We start from the raw sequence: 18,544 nt of genomic DNA, 5'->3' as shown, positions 1-18,544 counted from the left end.
AGACCAAACCTACATTTGATTGGTGTACCTAAAATTGGTGGAGAAAAGGGAACCAAGTTAGCACACACTCTTCAGGATGTTATCTAGGAGAATTTCCCTAACCTAGTAAAATAGACCAACATTTAAATTCAGAAAAAACAAAGAACATCACAAAGATACTTCTCGAGAAGAGTAACCCCAAGACACATAACTGTCAGATTCACCAAGGTTGAAATGAAGGAAAAAATGTTAAGGGCAGCCAGAGAGAAAGGTCGGGTTACCCACAAATGGAAGCCCATTAGACTAACAGTGGATCTCTCTGCAGAAACCCTACAGGCCAGAAGAGAGTGGAGGCCAATATTCAACATTCTTAAAGAAAAGAATTTTCAACCTAGAATTTTATATCCAGCCAAGCTAAGCTTCAAAGTGAAAAAATAAAATAAAATCCCTTACAGACAAGCAAATGCTGAGAGATTTTGTCACCACCATCTTGCCTTACAAGAGCCCCTGAAGGTAGCACTATATATGGAAAGGAACAACTGGTACCAGCCACTGCAAAAACATACCAAATTGTAAAGGCCATTGACACTATAAAGGAACTGCATCAACTAATGGGAAAAATAACCAGCTAGCATCATAATGAAAGGATCAAATTCACATATAACAATATTCACCTTAAATGTAAATGGACTAAATGTCAAAGTTAAAAGACAGAGACTGGCAAATTGGATAAAGAGTCAAGATCCATCAGTGTTCTGCATTCAGGAGACACATCTCACATGCAAAGACACACCTAGGGTCAAATTAAAGGGATGGAAGAAGATTTACTGAACAATTAGAAAGCAAAAAAAAGCAGGGGTTGCAATCTTAGTCTCTGATAAAACAGACTTTCAACCAACAAAGATTAAAGAAAAAGACAAAGAAAGGCATTACATAATGGTAAAGGGATCAATGCAATAAGAAGAGCTAATTATCTTAAATGTATATGCACCCAATACAGGAGCACCCTGACTCATAAAACAAGTTCTTAGAGACCTACGAAGAAACTGAGGACCCCACACAATAATAGTGTGAGACTTTAACACCCCATTGTCAATATTAGACAGATCAATGAGACAGAAAATTTAACAAGGATATTCAGGACTTGAACTCAGCTCTGGACCAACCGGACTTAATAGACATCTACAGAACTCTCCTCCCCAAATCAACAGAACATACATTCTTCTCAGCATCACATTGCACTTATTCTAAAATCAACCACATAATTTAAAGTAAGACACTCCTCAGCAAATGTAAAAGAACAGAAATCTTAGTCTTTCAGACCACAGTACAATCAAATTAGAACTGAGGATTAAGAAACTCAAAACTGCATGACTACATGGAAACTGAATAACCTCCTCCTGAATGACTACTTGGTAAATAATGAAATTAAGGCAGAAATAAACAAGTTCTTTGAAATCAATGAGAACAAACACACAACATACTAGAATCCCTGGGATACAGCTAAAACAGTGCTTAGAGGAAAATTTAGGCCACTAAATGCCCACAGGAGAAAGAGAGAAAGATCTAAAATTGACACCCTGACATCACAATTAAAAGAACTAGAGAAGCAAGAGCAAACAAATGCAAAAGCTATCAGAAGACAAGAAATAACTAAGATCAGAGCAGTACTGAAGAAGACAGAGATTCAGGAACTCTTCAAAAAATTAATGAATCCAGGAGCTGGTTTTTTGTTAAGATTAACAGAATAGATAGGCTGCTAGCCAGACTAATAAAGAAGAAAAGAGAGAAGAATCAAATAGACACAATAAAAAATGATAAAGGGGATATTACCACTGACTCCACAGGAATACAAACTACCATCAGAGAATACTAAAAACGCCTCTATGCAAATAAACTGGAAAATCTAGAATTAATGGATAAATTCCTTCACACATACACCCTCCCAAGACTAAACCAGGAACAGAAAACCAAACACCACATATTCTCACCTATAAGTGTGAGTTGAACAATGAGAATACACGGACACAGGGAGGGGAACGTCACACACCAGGGCCTGTCAGGAGGTTAGGGGACTAGGGGAGGGATAGCACTAGGAGAAATATCTAATGTAGATGACGGGTTGTTGGGTGCAGCAAACCACCATGGCACATGTATACCTATGTAACAAACCTGCGTGTTCTGCACATGTGTCCCAGAACTTAAAGTGCAATAAAAAAAAAAAAGAAAGAAATAGCAGAATAGTAGTTCGTAGAGGTAGAGAAGTAAGGGAGATAGCCAGAAATTGGTTAACAGATACGAAAGTTCAGCTATATAAAAGGAATAAGTTATAGTGTTCTATAGCAGAATAGGGTGACTATAATTAACAACACTTTATTGTATACTTTAAGATAGCTAGAAGAGTAGATTTTTAATGTCTCCAGCATAAGGAAATGAAACACATTTGAGGTTATAGATATGTTAATCATCCTGCTTGATCATTACACATTGTATACATGTACTGAAATATTACAGTACACCCCATAAATATGTACAATTATTGTGCCCACTGAAATAATAAATTATAAATTTATTATAATATATCAATAATAATATAAATTTATATATTATATAATATAAATTTATAATATATTTATAATATGCAATATTTTATACATTGCAGTATAATTTTTAATATTTATAAATTATTACTAAATAAATAATAATTAAATCAAATAAATAAAGGCTAAGAAAACAAAAGACAACAAGTGTTAGTGAGAATATGGAGAAATTGGAACCCTCATGTCCTACTGATAGAAATGTAGAATGGTGCAGCTGTTAAGGAAAATATTAAGGCAGTTCAAGAATTAAAAATAGAATTACCACATATCCCAGAAATGCCACTTCTGGTTATATACCCAAAAGAATTGAAAACAGCACATCAAAGAGATATTTGTTTACCCATATTCATAATAGCATTACTCACAAAGTCAAAAGGTGAAAGTAATCTGGGTGCCCATCAACAGATAAATGGGTAAGCAAATTTGATTTATAAATACAACGGAATATTATTCACCATTAGAAAGGAAGAAAAATCTGACACATGCAAAAACATGAATAAACCCTGAGAACATAACATTAGGCTAAGTGAAATAAACCAGTCACAAAAGGGCAAATATGTAATGATTCCACATTTATGAGGTACCCAGCATACTCGATTTTACAGAGACACAAAGTAGAATGTTGGTTGCCATGGGATGGTGGAAGGGAGAAATGTAGAGTTATCATTTGAGGTGGGCGTGGGGTTCTACAACATTTCTTCCTGCATCATCTACGCCTCTGGACACTTCTCTTTGGGCAACCCATTCCCTTTGACTTCAGATAAATTTCAGGGCAAGAGATAAGGGAACACAGTCTCTGGCAGATAAGACTGACAAAGACCTCAAAGAATGTGGTGGGCCACCTTTACAAGGCCCATCTTCTGTTCTTGTGTTACTATGGATGCACTTCATGGAATTATTAATATAAATTAGTTTGCATAGTTGAGGAAATTATGTTACTTGGTTTTGTTTGTTGATTACTCTGTTGGTAGAGACGATTTTGCCATGTTACGCAGGCTGGTCTCAAATTCCTGAACTCATGCAATCTGAGTTCATCAACCTCCCAAAGGGCTGGGATTACAGGCATGATCTACAATGCCCGGCCAAGAGTTATTATTAAATGGGTATAAAGTTTCCGTTTTGCAAGATGAAAAGAATTCTAGAGAGGTATGGCAGTGACGTTTGCACAACAATGTGAATGTAATTAATACCAACACACTATACGCTTAAAATCATTAATACAGAAACTTTAATGTTATGTGTATTTTGCCACAATCTTTTTTACAAAATTTAAAAAATTATGCACAATAAACAAGTGAGATTTATCCCAGAAATGCAAAAGTGGTTCAACAAGAAAGTCGATCAGTGTACTACACCATATTAGAATAAAAGAGAAAAACATGTTCATCTCATTAGATGCAGAAAAAAAAATTGACAACTTTTAATACCCATCATAACAAAGACACTCAGAAAACTCTAAATGAAATAAAACTACCTTACCAAATAAAGCATATTTATGAAAACTCCAATGCTAAAGCATACTATATTGTGAAAGACTAAAAGCTTATCACTTAAAATCAGAAAGAAAAGAAAAAAAACAAGGATGTCCATTTTTACTACTTTATTTTTTTTTTTTGAGACAGATTCTCCCTATGTCGCCCAGGTTGGAGTGCAGTGGCGCGATCTTGGCTAACTGCAAGCTCCGCAGTGAAAGGTTCACGCCATTCTCCTGCCTCAGCCTCCTGAGTAGCTGGGACTACAGGCGCCCGCCACCACGCCTGGCTAATTTTTTTTATTTTTAATAAAGATGGGGTTTCATCATGTTAGCCAGGATGGCCTCGATCTCCTGACCTTGTGATCTGCCCACCTCGGCCTCCCAAAGTGCTGGGATTACAGGCGTGAGCCACCACGCCTGGCCCATTTTTACTGCTATTAAACAATAGTATTCGAAGTTCTAGCCAGAGCAATTAGGCAAGAAATGAAAGAAAACACATTCAAATAGGAAAGGAAAAATTCAGATCATATTTGAAGATAACATGATTCTGTATATAGAAAAATCTCATACAGTACAGATAGAAACAAGTAGAGATAATAAATGATTACAGCATAATTTCAGGGTACAAGATCAATGCAAAAATCAGTGTTCTCTCAGGGCTGATGCTAGTGCCTGCCATTATGGGACCTGTACATAGGACTGCCCAGTCCAGCAACACCCATCTTGATCCCCTTGGGGCTGAGCGGGGAGCCCAGACTACTTTGAATTCCACAGATTAACAGAAGGTCTGAGGAAACAGAGAAGCTCCCCCAGAAAACAAGGATCAAGCTGTGCTGTATCAAGTTGTACTAGCCACAGCTGGCTTTTGCTCATAAGTGCCATCTACTGACTTGTATGTCAAACTGCACAGGCCAATATAAAACTACCCACAGAGGTGAACACAGCTATAGAATCAAAGTCAAAGGCCCTACACAGCATACTTTATAGTCACACCCCATTGGAAGCAGGAGAGAAAAAGGAAAGAAAAAAAAAATAGGGAGAGGAAAAACAATTCTATCTGCACAAAAATAATTTCAAAAATCAGAAGGGATAGCCTCTTCAAATAAGAAGAAACCAGCATAAGAATTCTGGCACCATGAAATGTCTGAATGTTGTAAAACCACCAAAGCATCGCATGAACTCCCCAGCAATGAACCCTAACCAAACTGGCAACCCAGAAATGACAGATAAACAATTCAAAATATGGATTGCAAGTAAGCTCAGTGATCCAAGACAAGGTTGCAAATCAATGCAAATAAACTACTAAAGCAGTCCAGGGAATGGAGCGACAGATAAACATCTTAAAAAGAAATCAATCAAAGCTTCTGGAATTGAAAGACTCACTTAAGGAATTTCAGAATACAATTGAAGGGTTTATCGATAGACTGGACCAATTTCAGAGCTTGAACACCAGTCTTTTGAACTAACTCAGACAAAAATAAAGAAAAAATAATTTTAATAAAGGAACAAAGTCTTCAAGAAATACTTGATTATTTCAAAGGAGTAAACCTAGTGATTATTGGCATTCCTGAGAGAGAAGTAAAAGTAACCAATCTAGAAAATATATCTGAGCTAATAAGTTGAGAAAATGTTCCCAAACTTGCTAGACAGGTAGACATCCAAATACAATAAACTCAGGGAATATATGTGAGACACTATACAAAATTAATATCATCAAGGCATTTACTCACCAGGCAGTCCAAAACCAACGCTAAAACATAATTTTAAAGGCAACTAGAGAAAAAGGTCAGATCACATACAAAGAGAACCTTGTCAAGCTAAAAGGATGCTCAGCCTATCAACATTCATTTAGAAAAAAATTAGAAAAAAAGAATTTTATATTTTGCCAAACTAAGCTTCAAAAGCAAAGAAATACAATGTTGTCCAAACAAGTAAGTGCCAGGAGAATCTGTTACCATTAGACCAGGCTTATAAGAGATCATTAAGGGAATTCCAAATATGGAAATGGAAGAACAATACCTGCTACCAAAAAAACACACTTAAGTATGTAGCCCACAGACTCTATAAAGCAATCACACTATAGAAACTACAAAGCAACCAGCTAACCACTTCACAATAGAATCAAAACCTCATATATCAATGTTAACATTGAAGATAAACAGTCTAAATGCTCCACATAAAAGGCAAAGAGCAGGAAGTTGGATTAAAAATAAGACCCATCCTTCTACTGTCCTCAAGACTGCGAGGCCCATCTTCTACTAGTAGAAGTAGAAGACCCGTCTCAGACCTAGAAGAACCATCTGAGACCTAGAAAACCCTAAGGAACCTTCCAAAAACTCCTGGAACTGATACACAACTTCAGTGAGATTTCAGTACACAAAATACATATTCAAAAATCTGTAGCATTTTTATACACCAAAAATGTTCATGCTGAAAGCCAAATCAAGAACTCAATCCCATTTACAATAGCCACAGGAAAAAACCTAGGAATACAACTAACAAATGGGGCAAAAAGGTCTCTACAAGGAGAGCTACAAAATACTGCTGAACAAAATCATACATGACACAAACAAAAGAAAAACAGTTCATGCTTATGGATTGAAACAATCAATATCATTAAAATGGCTAGACTGCCCAAAGCTATCTACAGATTCAATGCTATTCCTATCAAACTACCAATGTCATTTTATTCTAAAATTCATATGGAACCAAAGAAGAGCCCAAATCCAAAGCGATCCTAAGCAAAAAGAACACTGGGAAGCTTCATATTAGGTGACTTCAAACTATACTGTAAGCTTACAGTAACCAAGAGAGAATGTAACTGGTACAAAACACAAATTGAACAAAAGTAGAGCAGCCAGAAATAAAGCCACACACCTATAGCCATCTCATCTTCAACAAAGTTGACAAAAATAATCAGTGAGGGAAAGAATTCTCTATTTAGTATATTGAACTAGGATAACTGACTAGCCATATGCAGAATGAAACTGGAACACTTCCTTGCACTTTATATAAACATTAACTTGAGATGGATTAATGATCTAAATTTAAGACCTCAAACTATAAGAATCCTATAGAAAAAAAAATCTATAAAATACCATTCTGGATACAGGCTTTAGCAAAGAATTTATGAATAATTCCTCAAAAGCAATTGGAACCAAAATGAATATTGACAAGTGGGACCTAATTAAAGAGCTTCTGCACAGCAAGAGAAACTACCAACAGAATAAACAGACAGCCTACAGAATGGGACAAAATACTTGCAAACTGTAAATCCAACAATGATTCAACAGTGAGAATCTATAAGGAAGTTAGACAATTCAATAAGTTAAAAAACAAGTAACCCCATTAAAAAGTGGGCAAAGGACATATGTCCTTCCGAAGAAGACATACACATGGCCAACAAGCATATGACAAAATACTCAACATCACTAATAATCAGAGAACTGCAAATCAAAACCACAGTGAGATATCATCTCATACCAGTCAAAATGGATATGATTAAAAAGCCAAAAAATAACAGATATTGGTGAGACTGCAGAGAAAAGAAGACGCTTATATACTAGTGGTGGGAATGTAAGTTAGTTCAGCCACTATGGAAAGCAGTTTGGAGATTTCTCAAAGAACTAAAAGCAGAACTACCATTTGATGCAGCAATTCCACTACTGGGTATGTACCCAATGGAAATCAAATTGTTCTACTAAAAAGACACATGTGCTCGTACGTCCATCCCTGCACTATTCACAACAGTAAAGACATAGAGCCAACCAATGATGTGTCGCATAAAGAAAATGTGGTGCAGTTTGAATCGCGGTGCGACGAAGGAGTAGGTTGTGAGATCTCACCGTGGGTCCAATTAGCCTTTTCTCTGCGTTGCTTGCTTCAGCTTCAGCAGAATTCGAAATGGCTGGCGGGAAGGCTGGAAAGGACTCCGGAAAGGCCAAGACAAAGGCGCTTTCCCGCGCGCAGAGAGCCGGCTTGCAGTTCCCAGTGGGCTTTATTCATCGACACCTGAAATCTAGGACGACCAGTCACGGACGTGTGGGCGCGACTGCCGCTGTGTACAGCGCTGCCATCCTGGAGTACCTCACCGTCGAGGTACTCGAACTGGCAGGAAATGCATCAAAAGACTTAAAGGTAAAGCGTATTACTCCTTGTCACTTACAACTTGCTATTCGTGGAGATGAAGAATTGGATTTGCTCATCAAGGCTACAATTGCTGGTGATGGTGTCATTCCACACATCCACAAATCTCTGATTGGGAAGAAAGGACAACAGAAGACTGTCTAAAGGATGCCTGGAGGAATCCTTGTTATCTCAGGACTCTAAATACTCTAACAGCTGTCCTGTGTTGGTGATTCCAGTGGACTGTATCTCTGTGAAAAACACAATTTTGCCTTTTGGTAATTCTATTTGAGCAAGTTGGAAGTTTAATTCGCTTTCCAACCAATCAAATTTCTGCATTCGAGTCTTAACCATATTTAAGTGTTACTGTGGCTTCAAAGCAGCTATTGATTCTGAAGTAGTGGGTTTTGATTGAGTTGACTGTTTTTAAAAAACTGTTTGGATTTTAATTGTGATGCAGAAGTTACAGTAACAAACATTTGGTTTTGTACAGACATTATTTCCACTCTGGTGGATAAGCTCAATAAAGGTCATATCCCAAAAAAAAAAAAAGAAAAGAAAATGTGGTATATATACACCATGAAATGCTATGCAGCCATTAAAAAAATCATGTCTTTGCAGCAACATAGATGCCGCTGGAGGTCATTAACTTGAAAGAATTAATCCAGCAACAGAAAACCAAATACCACATGTTCTCATACAAAAGTGGGACACAAAGATGGAAACAATACACACGGAATTACTATAGAGGGTAAAGAGATATAAAGGCAAGGGCTGAAAAACTACCTATTGGGTACTCGTCTCACTACCTGGGTGATGGCATTATTAGTACCCTAAACTTCAGCATCACACAGTATACCCATGTAACAAATGTGAACATGCACTTCCTGAATCTAAAATAAGTCAAAAATTTTTTTAAAAAAGAAGGCATTTAGTATGGTATCATTTTAAAATCAGGCAATCAATGGTCATAACTAAATACAAAATTTAAGATAAACTTGCCTTTTAAACTAAACCAGACCCTTGCAACAGAGGAGAAAAGAATATCTAATACCTAAATAAATTGAAAACTATCCCATGTTCAAAGATTGGAAGACTTAAAGATGGCAATACTCCTCAAAGTGATCTAAAAATTCATGCAATCCCTACCAAAATACCAATGGTCTTTTTTCCAGAAATGAGAAAGTTGATTATTCAATTTATATGCAACTACATGGTGATGAAGCAGCTACGTTTTCTGGGATATATACCTACAGATTTGTCATCATGCCCCAGGAAAATTTAGGACACAGACACATCTGAGTGGGTTAAGTAGCTGAACATTTAATAGAAGAAAGGAGAGAAAAGAGCAACTTCTTACGAGACAGGGGGAAGAGGGGGAAGGAGGCAGACCCAGCAGATTTTATAGGCAGGCTGGAAAAGGCAGTGTCTGATTTACATGGAGCCCAAAGATTGGTTCAATCAGGTGTGGCATTTACATAGTGGACAGGGAAGGCGGGCCACCTCACTCTAATCTTATTGTGCAAATGAACTTTCCACTTGACTGGTGCCATCTTGTCTGCTCCTTACTGTACCTGTGGCTGGCAAAGGGAAGGGAAGATGGAGCCGCCATTTTGAACATACCTAGTCACAGGTAGTTCTTTCCTACCAGATTCACCGGTGCAGGCTTCCAGCTTGTTTCTCTATGTCTGCAGCTCGATTTTACAGGCTGCTCTTTCCCAGAAAATGATTTGGGGTTGCTTTTCATTAAAAAGAAAAATCCTACCGAGGACTCCCAAATGCTTACTATCTGCCTAAGTAATTTCTTCTTAATTTCTGTATCAGTGAGTTCTCAGTTTCCAACTTCAAAACTTACTACAAGGTATAATAATCAAAAGTGTGGTCCTAGCATAAAGATAGACATCAAGACCAATGGAATAAAACCAAAATCAAGAAATAAACCTAAACATCTATGGCCAATTTAGTTGTATCAAGGGTGCCTAGACCATTCAATCAGAGGAAAGAATCTCTTCAATAAATGGTGATGATACAATTGGATGACAAAATACAAAAGAATGAAGCTCAGACCTTCCCTACCTCACTCCAAATGAAAAATATAATTGAAAATGAATGGAAAAACTTAAATATAAAAGCTAAAATTATAAAACTCTTAGAATAAAACATAGAGGTAAATCTTCATGACTTCATATTTGGCAATAGATTCATAAATTTGATACCAGAATAGCAAAAGAAAAAATAGATAAACCAAACTTCATCAAAGTTAAACTTTGTGATTCTTGTGAATCAAGAATATAATTAGGAATGTGAAATGACAACTGACAGAATGGGAGGAAATATTTTCATATTATGTATATGTAAGAGTTTACTGTTTTGAAAACATAAACAATTCTAACAGCTTAAAAAGAAAAATAAAGGAAACTTAAATAAGAAATGGACTTGAATGACATTTCTCCAAAGAAGATATACAAATGGGTAGCAGTATATTAAAAGAAGTTCAAAATCACTGGTCATTAAATACAAGTTAAAACCCCAATGAGAGCTGGGTGTGGTGGCCCTCACCTGTAATCACAGCACTTAGGAATGCCAAGGTGGGCAGATCACCTGAGGTCAAGAGTTCGCAACCAGCCTGGCCAACATGGTGAAACCCTATCTCTACCAAAAATATAAAAATTAGTCAGATGTGGTGGCACATGCCAGTAATCCCAGCTGCTCTGGGGACTGAGGCAGGAGAATTGCTTGAACCCAGGAGGGAGAGGTTGCAGGGAGCTGAGATCATGCCACTGCACTCCAGCCTGGGCAACAGAGTGAGACTCTGTCTCAAAATAAATAAATAAATAAATCCATACTGAGATACCACTTTACATTCACTAGGATGGCTTTAATAAACACAGAAAATTACAAGTATTCACAATTATGTGGAAAAATAGAAATCCTTATACATTGCTGGAAGGGATATAAAATGCCACATTCATCGTAGAAAAGTTTGGCTCTTATACAAGAAAAGAAACATAAAATCACCATTTGACCCAGCCATTCAACTCCTGAGTATATACCCAAGAATTATGAAAACATGCCCATAAAGAAACATACACAAATGTTCAAAGCAAGATTATCTATAAGAACAGAAAGTTGGAAAAAATGCAAATGTCCATAAACAGATGAATAACAATTTGTGATATATGTGCATGGAAAATAAAATATTTTTTATCCACAAAAAAGAATGAAGTACTGATGTATACTACAACTTAGATGAGCCTCCAAAACATTGTAAGTGTAAGGACCCTGAAACAAAAGGTCACATATGCTATGAGTTCTTTATATATCCATAACAGGCAAACCCATAGAGACAGAAAGAAGATTAGAGGTTATTACGTGATGGAGTGGGGGAATGGAGTAATTATTTAACGAATATAATGTGTTTTTGTGGTGTGATAAAAACATTTGAAACCAGAGAAAGCTGACAGTTGCACAACATTGTGAATACATTAAATACCACTTAGGTGTATGCTTTCCACTGGTTAATTGTATGTTGTGTGAATTTTACTTCAATTTTTTAAATGGCCTAACTCCCTGTTTTACAGATTTAGTGCAATCCTGTCAAAATCCCCATTGGCTCCTTTGAAGAAATTGACAAGTTAATCCTAAATTTCATATGAAGATTCAAGGGACCCAGAATAGTGAAAACAGTATTGAAAAAGGACAACAAAAGACTCACACTCCTTGATTTAGTAAGTTGATATTAATACAAAGGTACAGTAATTAAGACTTCAAGACAGTGTACTATAGGCATTAGGAGAGACATATAGATCAATGGAGTAGAATTGAGAGCCCCCCAAAAAAACCCTTCACACATTTATAGTCAATTGGATTTTGACAAGGTTGTCAAGACAATTCAACAGGGGGAAAAAATAGCCTTTCCAAAAATGATGCAATGACAACAGAGGTGATGTTTACACGGTATCTGATAGACACCAAATTCCAATTCTTACCTGTACAAATCATTTTAGTTTACACTCAGTGAATCCTTCCCTCTTCCATCCACCTACTCTTTCCCATCACACACCTCTACACCTCTATGTAAAGCATCCCAACCCATCTGAAACCCCTACTCTGATTCTCACAGCAAATATTTTAAGGCCTATTTCAATCCGCCGGAATGCAGGAAACCCACCTAGGTTAAGCCATTCTTTACCATTGTCAAATAAACTGTGTGTAATAATGATGTTCATTTTCATCCTATGACATAATATTTTATATTCTCTAACTTGTTGATAATTGCTTCCATTTCACCTAAAACATGTATTTTGTTTCTCCTTGGGTAGATTTTTGTTGTTATTATTATTATTATACCTTAAGTTCTGGGATACACGTGCAGAACGTGCAGGATTGTTAAATAGGTATACAGGTGCCATGGTGGTCTCCTGCACCTATGAACCTGTCATCTACCTTAGGTATTTCTCCTAATGCTCTCCCTCCCCTAGCCCTCCACCCCTTGACAGGCCCCAGTGTGTGATGTTCCCCACCTTGTGTCTATGTGTTGTCATTGTTCAACTGCCACTTATGAGTGAGAACATACGGTGTTTGGTTTTCTGTTCCTGTGTTAGTTTACGAGAATGATGGCTCCCAGCTTCATCTATGTCCCTGCAGAGGACATGAACTCATCTTTTTTATGCCTGCATAGTATTCATGGTGTATATGTGCCCCATTTTCTTTATCCAGTCTGTCATTGATGGACATTTGGGTTGATTCCAAGTCTTTGCTATTGTGATAGTGCCACAATAAACAAATGTGTGCATGCATCTTTATAATAGAATAATTTATAATCCTTTGGGTATATACCCAGTAATGGGATTGCTGCATCAAATGGTATTTCTAGTTCTAGATCCTTGAGGAATTGCCACACTACCTTCCACAATGATTGAACTAATTTATACTCCCACAAACAGAGTCAAAGCGTTTCTATTTCTCCACATCCTCTTCAGCATCTGTTGTTTCCTGACTTTGTAATGATCGCCATTCTAATTGGCATGAGATGGTATCTCGTTGTTTTTATCTGCATTTCTCTAATGACAAGTGATGATGAGCTTTTTTTCATGTTTGTTGGCCACATAAATGTCTTCTTTTGAAAAGTGTCTGTTCATATGCTTCGCCTGCTTGTTGATGGAGTTGGTTTTTTTTCTCTTTTAAATTCGTTTAAGTTCCTTGTAGATTCTGGGTATTAACCTTTTGTCAGATGGACAGATTGTAAAAACTTTCTCCCATTCTGTAGGTTGCCTGTTCACACTGATGATAGTTTATTTTGCTGTGTAGAAGCTCTTTAGTTTAATTAGATCTCTTTTGATTTTGTTGCTGTTGCTTTTGGTGTTTTAGTCATGAAGTCTTTGCCCATGTCTATGTCCTGAATGCTATTTCCTAAGTTTTCTTCTAGGGTTTTTGTGGTTTTAGGTCTTATGTTTAAGTCTTTAATCCATCTTCAGTTAATTTTTGTATAAGGTGTAATGAAGGGGTCCAGTTTCATTTTTCTCCATATGGCTAGCCAGTTTTCCCAACACCCATTTATTAAATAGGAAATCCTTTCCCAATTCTTGTTTTTGTCAGGTTTTTCAAAGCTCAGATGGTTGTAGATGTGTGGCTTTATTTCTGAGGCCTCTGTTCTGTTCCATTGGTCTATATATCTGTTTTGGTATCAATACCATGCTGTTTTGGTTACTGTAGCCTTGCAGTATAATTTGAAGTCCGGTAGCATGATGCCTCCAGTTTTGTTCTTTTTGCTTAGGATTTTCTTGGCTATACAGGCTCTCTTTTGGTTCCACATAAAATTTAAAGTAGTTTTTTCCAATTCTATGAAGAAAGTCAATGGTAGCTTGATGGGGATAGCATTGAATCTATAAATTACTTTGGGCAGTATGGCCATTTTCACGATATTGATTCTTCCTATCCACGAGGATGGAATGTTTTTCCATTTGTTTATGTCGCCTCTTATTTCCTTGGGCAGTGATTTGTACTTCTTGAAGAGGTGCTTCACATCCCTTCTAAGTTGATTCCTAGGTGTTTTATTCTCTTTGTGGCAATTGTGAATGGGAGTTCACTCGTGATTTGGCTCTCTGTTTGTTTATTATTGGTGTCTAGGATGCTTGTGATTGTTGCACAATGAATTTGTATTCTGAGACTTTGCTGAAGTTTCTTATCAGCTTAAGGAGATTTGAGGCTGAGACGATGAGGTTTTCTAAATGTACAATCACATCATCTGCAAACAGTGACAATATGACTTCCTGTCTTTCTATTTGAATACCTAATTTCTTTCTCTTGCCTGACTGACCTCACCAGAACTTCCAATACTATGTTGAATAGGAGTGGTGAGAGAGGGCATCCTTTTCTTGAGTCAGTTTTCAAAGGAAATGCTTCCAACTTTTGTCCATTCAGTATAATATTCACTATGGGTTTGTCATAAATAGCTCTTATTATTTTGAGATACGTTCCATCAATACCTCGTTTATTTAGAGGTTTTAGCATGAAGAGGTATTAAATTTTTTTGAAGGCCTTTTCTGCATCTATTGAGATAATGATGTGGTTTTTGTCATTGGTTCTGTTTATATGATGGATTACATTTATTGATTTGTGTATGTTGAATCAGCCTTGCATTCCAAGGATGAAGCCAACTTGATCGTGGTGATAAGCTTTTTGATGTGTTGCTGGATTTGGTTTGCCAGTATCTTACTGTGGATTTTCACATTGATGTTCATCAGGTATATTGACCTGAAATTTTCTTTTTCTCTTGTGTCTCTGCCAGGTTTTGGTATCAGGATGATGCTAGCCTCATAAAATGATTTAGGGAGAATTCCCTCTTTTTCTATTGTTTGGAAGAGTTTCAGAAGGAATAGGATCAGCTCCTCTTTGTACCTCTGATAGAATTTGACTCTGAATCAGTGTCTTGTTTTGTTTGTTTGTTTTTTGTTTTTTGTTTTGTTTTGTTTGGTTGGTAGGTTCTTCATCACTGCCCCAATTTCAGAACTTGTTATTGGTCTATTCATGGATTCTACTTCTTCCTGGTTTAGTCTTGGGAGGGTGTATGTGTCTAGGAATTCATCCATTTCTTCTAGATTTTCTGGTATACTTACGTAGAGGTGTTTATAGTATTCTCTGAGGGTAGTTTGTATTTCTGTGGGATCAGTGGTGATATGCCCTTTATCATTTTTATTGTATCTATTTGATCTTCTCTCTTTTCTTCTTTATTAGTCTAGCTACTGGTCTATTTTCTTAATCTTTTCAAAAAACAACTTCTGGATTCATTGATTGTTTGAAGGAGCTTTTGGGTCTCTATCTTCTTCAGTTCTCTCTGATCTTAGTTATTTCATGTCTTCTGCTAGTTTTGAATTGTTAGCTCCTGCTTCTCTAGTTCTTTTAATTGTGGTGTTAGAGTGTCGATTTTAGATATTTCCCACTTTCTCCTGTGGGCATTTATTACTATAAATTGCCCTCTAAACACTGATTTACATGTGACCCACAGATTCTGGTACATTGTGTCTTTGTTCTCATTGGTTTCAAAGAACTTATTTATTTCTGCCTTAATTTTATTATTTACTCAATATTCATTCAGGAGCAGGTTGTTCAGTTTACATGTTGTTGCGTGATTTTCAGTGAGTTTCTGAATCCTGAGTTCTAGTTTGATTACACTGTGGTCTGAGAGACTGTTTGCTATGATTTCCATCTTTTGCATTTGCTGAGGAGTGTTTTATGTCCAATTATGTGGTCAATTTTAGAATAAGTGCAATGCGGTGCTGAGAAGAATGTATATTCTGTTGATTTGGAGTGGAGAGTTCTGTAGATGTCTATTAGGTCCACTTGGTCCAGAGCTGGGTTCAAGTCCTGGATATCCTTGTTCATTTTGTGTCTCATCGGCCTGTCTAATATTGACAGTGGGTTGTTAAAGTCTCCCACTATTATTGTGTGGGAGTCTAAGTCTCTTTGTAGGTCTCTAAGAACTTGTTTTATGAATCTGGGTGCTCCTGTATTGGCTATATATATATTTAGGATAGTTAGCTCTTTTTGTTGCATTGATCCCTTTACCTTTATGTAATGCCCTTCTTCATCTCTTTTGATCTTTGTTGGTTGAAAGTCCGTTTTATCCGAGACTAGGATTGCAACCCTTGCTTTTTTTTTTCTTTTTTTTTTGCTTTTTTTTTTTTTTTTTTGCTTTCCGTTTGCTTGGTAAATCTTCCTCCATTCCTTTATTTTGAGCCTACATGTGTCTTTGTACATGATATGGGTGTCCTGACCACCTATGGGTCTGGACTCATTATCCAACCTGCCAGTCTGTGTCTTTTAACAAAGGCATTTATCTCATTCACATTTAAAGTTAATATTCTCATATGTGAATTTGATCCTGTCATTATGATGTTGACTGATTATTTTGCCCATTAGTTGATACAGTGTCTTCACAGTGTCAATAGTCTTTACAATTTGGTATGTTTTTGCAGTGGTTGGTACTGATTTTTCCTTTCCATATTTAGTGCTTCCTTCAGGAGCTCTTGTAAGGCAGAACTGGTGGCGACAAAATCCCTCAGCATTTTTTTGCCTGTAAAAAAATGATATTTCTCCTTTGCTTATGAAGTTTAGTTTGGCTGGATATGAAATTCTGGGTTGAAAATTCTTTTCTTTAAGAATGTTGAATATTGGCCCCTGCTGTCTTTTGGCTTGTAGAGTTTCTGCCGAGAGATCTGCTGTTAGTCTGATGAACTTCCCTTTGTGGGTAACCTGACCTTTCTTTCTGGCTGCCCTTAACATTTTTCCCTTCATCTCAACCTTGGTGAATCTGACAATTATGTGTCTTGGTGTTGCTCTTCTCAAAAAGTATCTTTGTGGTGTTCTCTGTATTTCCTGAATTTGAATGTTGGCCTGCCTTTCTAGGTTGAGAAAGTTCTCCTGGGTAATATCCTGAAGAGTATTTTCCAACTTGGTTCCATTCTCCTCATCACTTTCAGGTACACCAATCAAATGTAGATTTGATCTTTTCACATAGTCCCATATTTATTGGAGGCTTTGTTTGCTCCTTTTCATTCTTTTTTCTCTCATCTTGTCTTCATGCTTTATTTCATTAACTTGATCTTTAATCTCTGATATTCTTTTTTCTGCCTGATCAATTTGGCTATTGATACTTGTGTATGCTTCACGAAGTTCTCATGCTGTGTTTTTCAGCTCCATCAGGTCATTTATGTTTTTCTCTAAATTGGTTATTCTAGTTAGCAATTCATCTAACCTTTTTTCAAGGTTCTTAGCTTTCTTGCATTGGGATACAATATGCTCCTTTAGCTCAGAGAGTTTGTTTTCACCCACCTTCTGAAGCCTACTCCTCTCAATTCATCAAACTCACTCTCCGTCTAGTTTTGTTCCCTTGCTGGCAAGGAGTTGTGGTCCTTTGGAGGATAAGAGGCATTCTGGTTTTTGAAATTTTCAGACTTTTTGTGTTGGTTTTTCCTCATCTTTGTGGATTTATCTACCTTTGGTCTTTGATGCTGGTGACCTTTGTATGAGATTTTTGTTGATGTTGATGCTTTTTCTTTCTGTTCATTAGTTTTTCTTCTAACAGTAAGGCCCCACTTCAACGGGTCTGCTGGAGTTGCTGGAGGTCCACTCCAGACCCTCTTTGCCTGGGTATCACCAGTGGAGGCTGCAGAACAGCAAAGATTGCTGCCTTCTCCTTCCTCTGAAAGCTTCATCCCAAAGGGGCACCCACCAGATGCCACCCAAAGCTCTGCTGTATGATGTGTCTGTTGACCCCTGCTGGGAGGTGTCTCCCCATCAGGAGGCTTGGGGGTCAAGCACCCACTTGAGGAAGCAGTCTGTCTCTTAGCAAAGCTCAAGCACTGTGCTGGGAGATCTGCTGATCTCTTTAGAGCTGGCAGGCAGGAAAGTTTAAGTCTGCTGAAGCTGCGCTCATGGCCACCCCTTCCCCCAGGTGCTCTGTCCCAGGGAAATGGACACTTTATGTACAAGCTCCTGACTGGGACTGCAGCCTTTCTTTCAGAGATGTCTTGCCCAGAGAGGAAGAATCTAGAGAGACAGTCTAGCTACAGTGGCTTTGCTGAGCTGCAGTGGGCTCCACCCAGTTCTAACTTCCTTGTAGCTTTGTTTACACTGTGAGGGGAAAACCACCTACTCAAGCCTTAGTAATGGTAGATGCCCCTCCCCCCACCAAGCTCCAGCATCCTGGGTGAACTTCAGACTGCTGTGCTGGCAGGGAGAACTTCAAGTCAATGGATCTTAGCTTGCTGGGCTCCATGGGGGTTGGATCCATTGAACTAGACCCCTTGGCTCCCTGGCTTCAGCCCCCTTTCCAGGGGAGTGAACAGCTCTGTCTCACTGGTGT

General features: G+C 37.5%; 2 protein-coding genes across 9 annotated transcripts in view; one reads left to right on the top strand and one right to left on the bottom strand.

Annotated features, from left to right (window-relative positions):
- The window catches only part of CYP2C18 (cytochrome P450 family 2 subfamily C member 18), a 56,166-nt gene that overhangs the window by 21,298 nt on the left and 16,324 nt on the right, over positions 1-18,544 (bottom strand).
- On the top strand, positions 7,852-8,740 carry LOC701962 (histone H2A.Z-like). 2 transcript variants are annotated; one of them, XM_077946834.1, is made up of 2 exons: positions 7,852-8,043; positions 8,152-8,740. In XM_077946834.1, the coding sequence occupies exons 1-2, from the start codon at positions 7,957-7,959 to the stop codon at positions 8,341-8,343; spliced, it is 279 nt and encodes a 92-aa protein (XP_077802960.1). In that variant the 5' UTR covers positions 7,852-7,956; the 3' UTR covers positions 8,344-8,740. The 2 variants fall into 2 exon arrangements, with proteins under 2 accessions (XP_077802960.1, XP_001097247.3); XM_001097247.5 differs by having other exon boundaries at positions 7,852-8,740.

Source organism: Macaca mulatta, chromosome 9 (genome assembly GCF_049350105.2).
Source record: "Macaca mulatta isolate MMU2019108-1 chromosome 9, T2T-MMU8v2.0, whole genome shotgun sequence".
Taxonomy (NCBI): domain Eukaryota; kingdom Metazoa; phylum Chordata; class Mammalia; order Primates; family Cercopithecidae; genus Macaca; species Macaca mulatta.
Note: the sequence above shows the minus strand (reverse complement) of the source record. Positions and strands in the feature narration are given on the sequence as shown.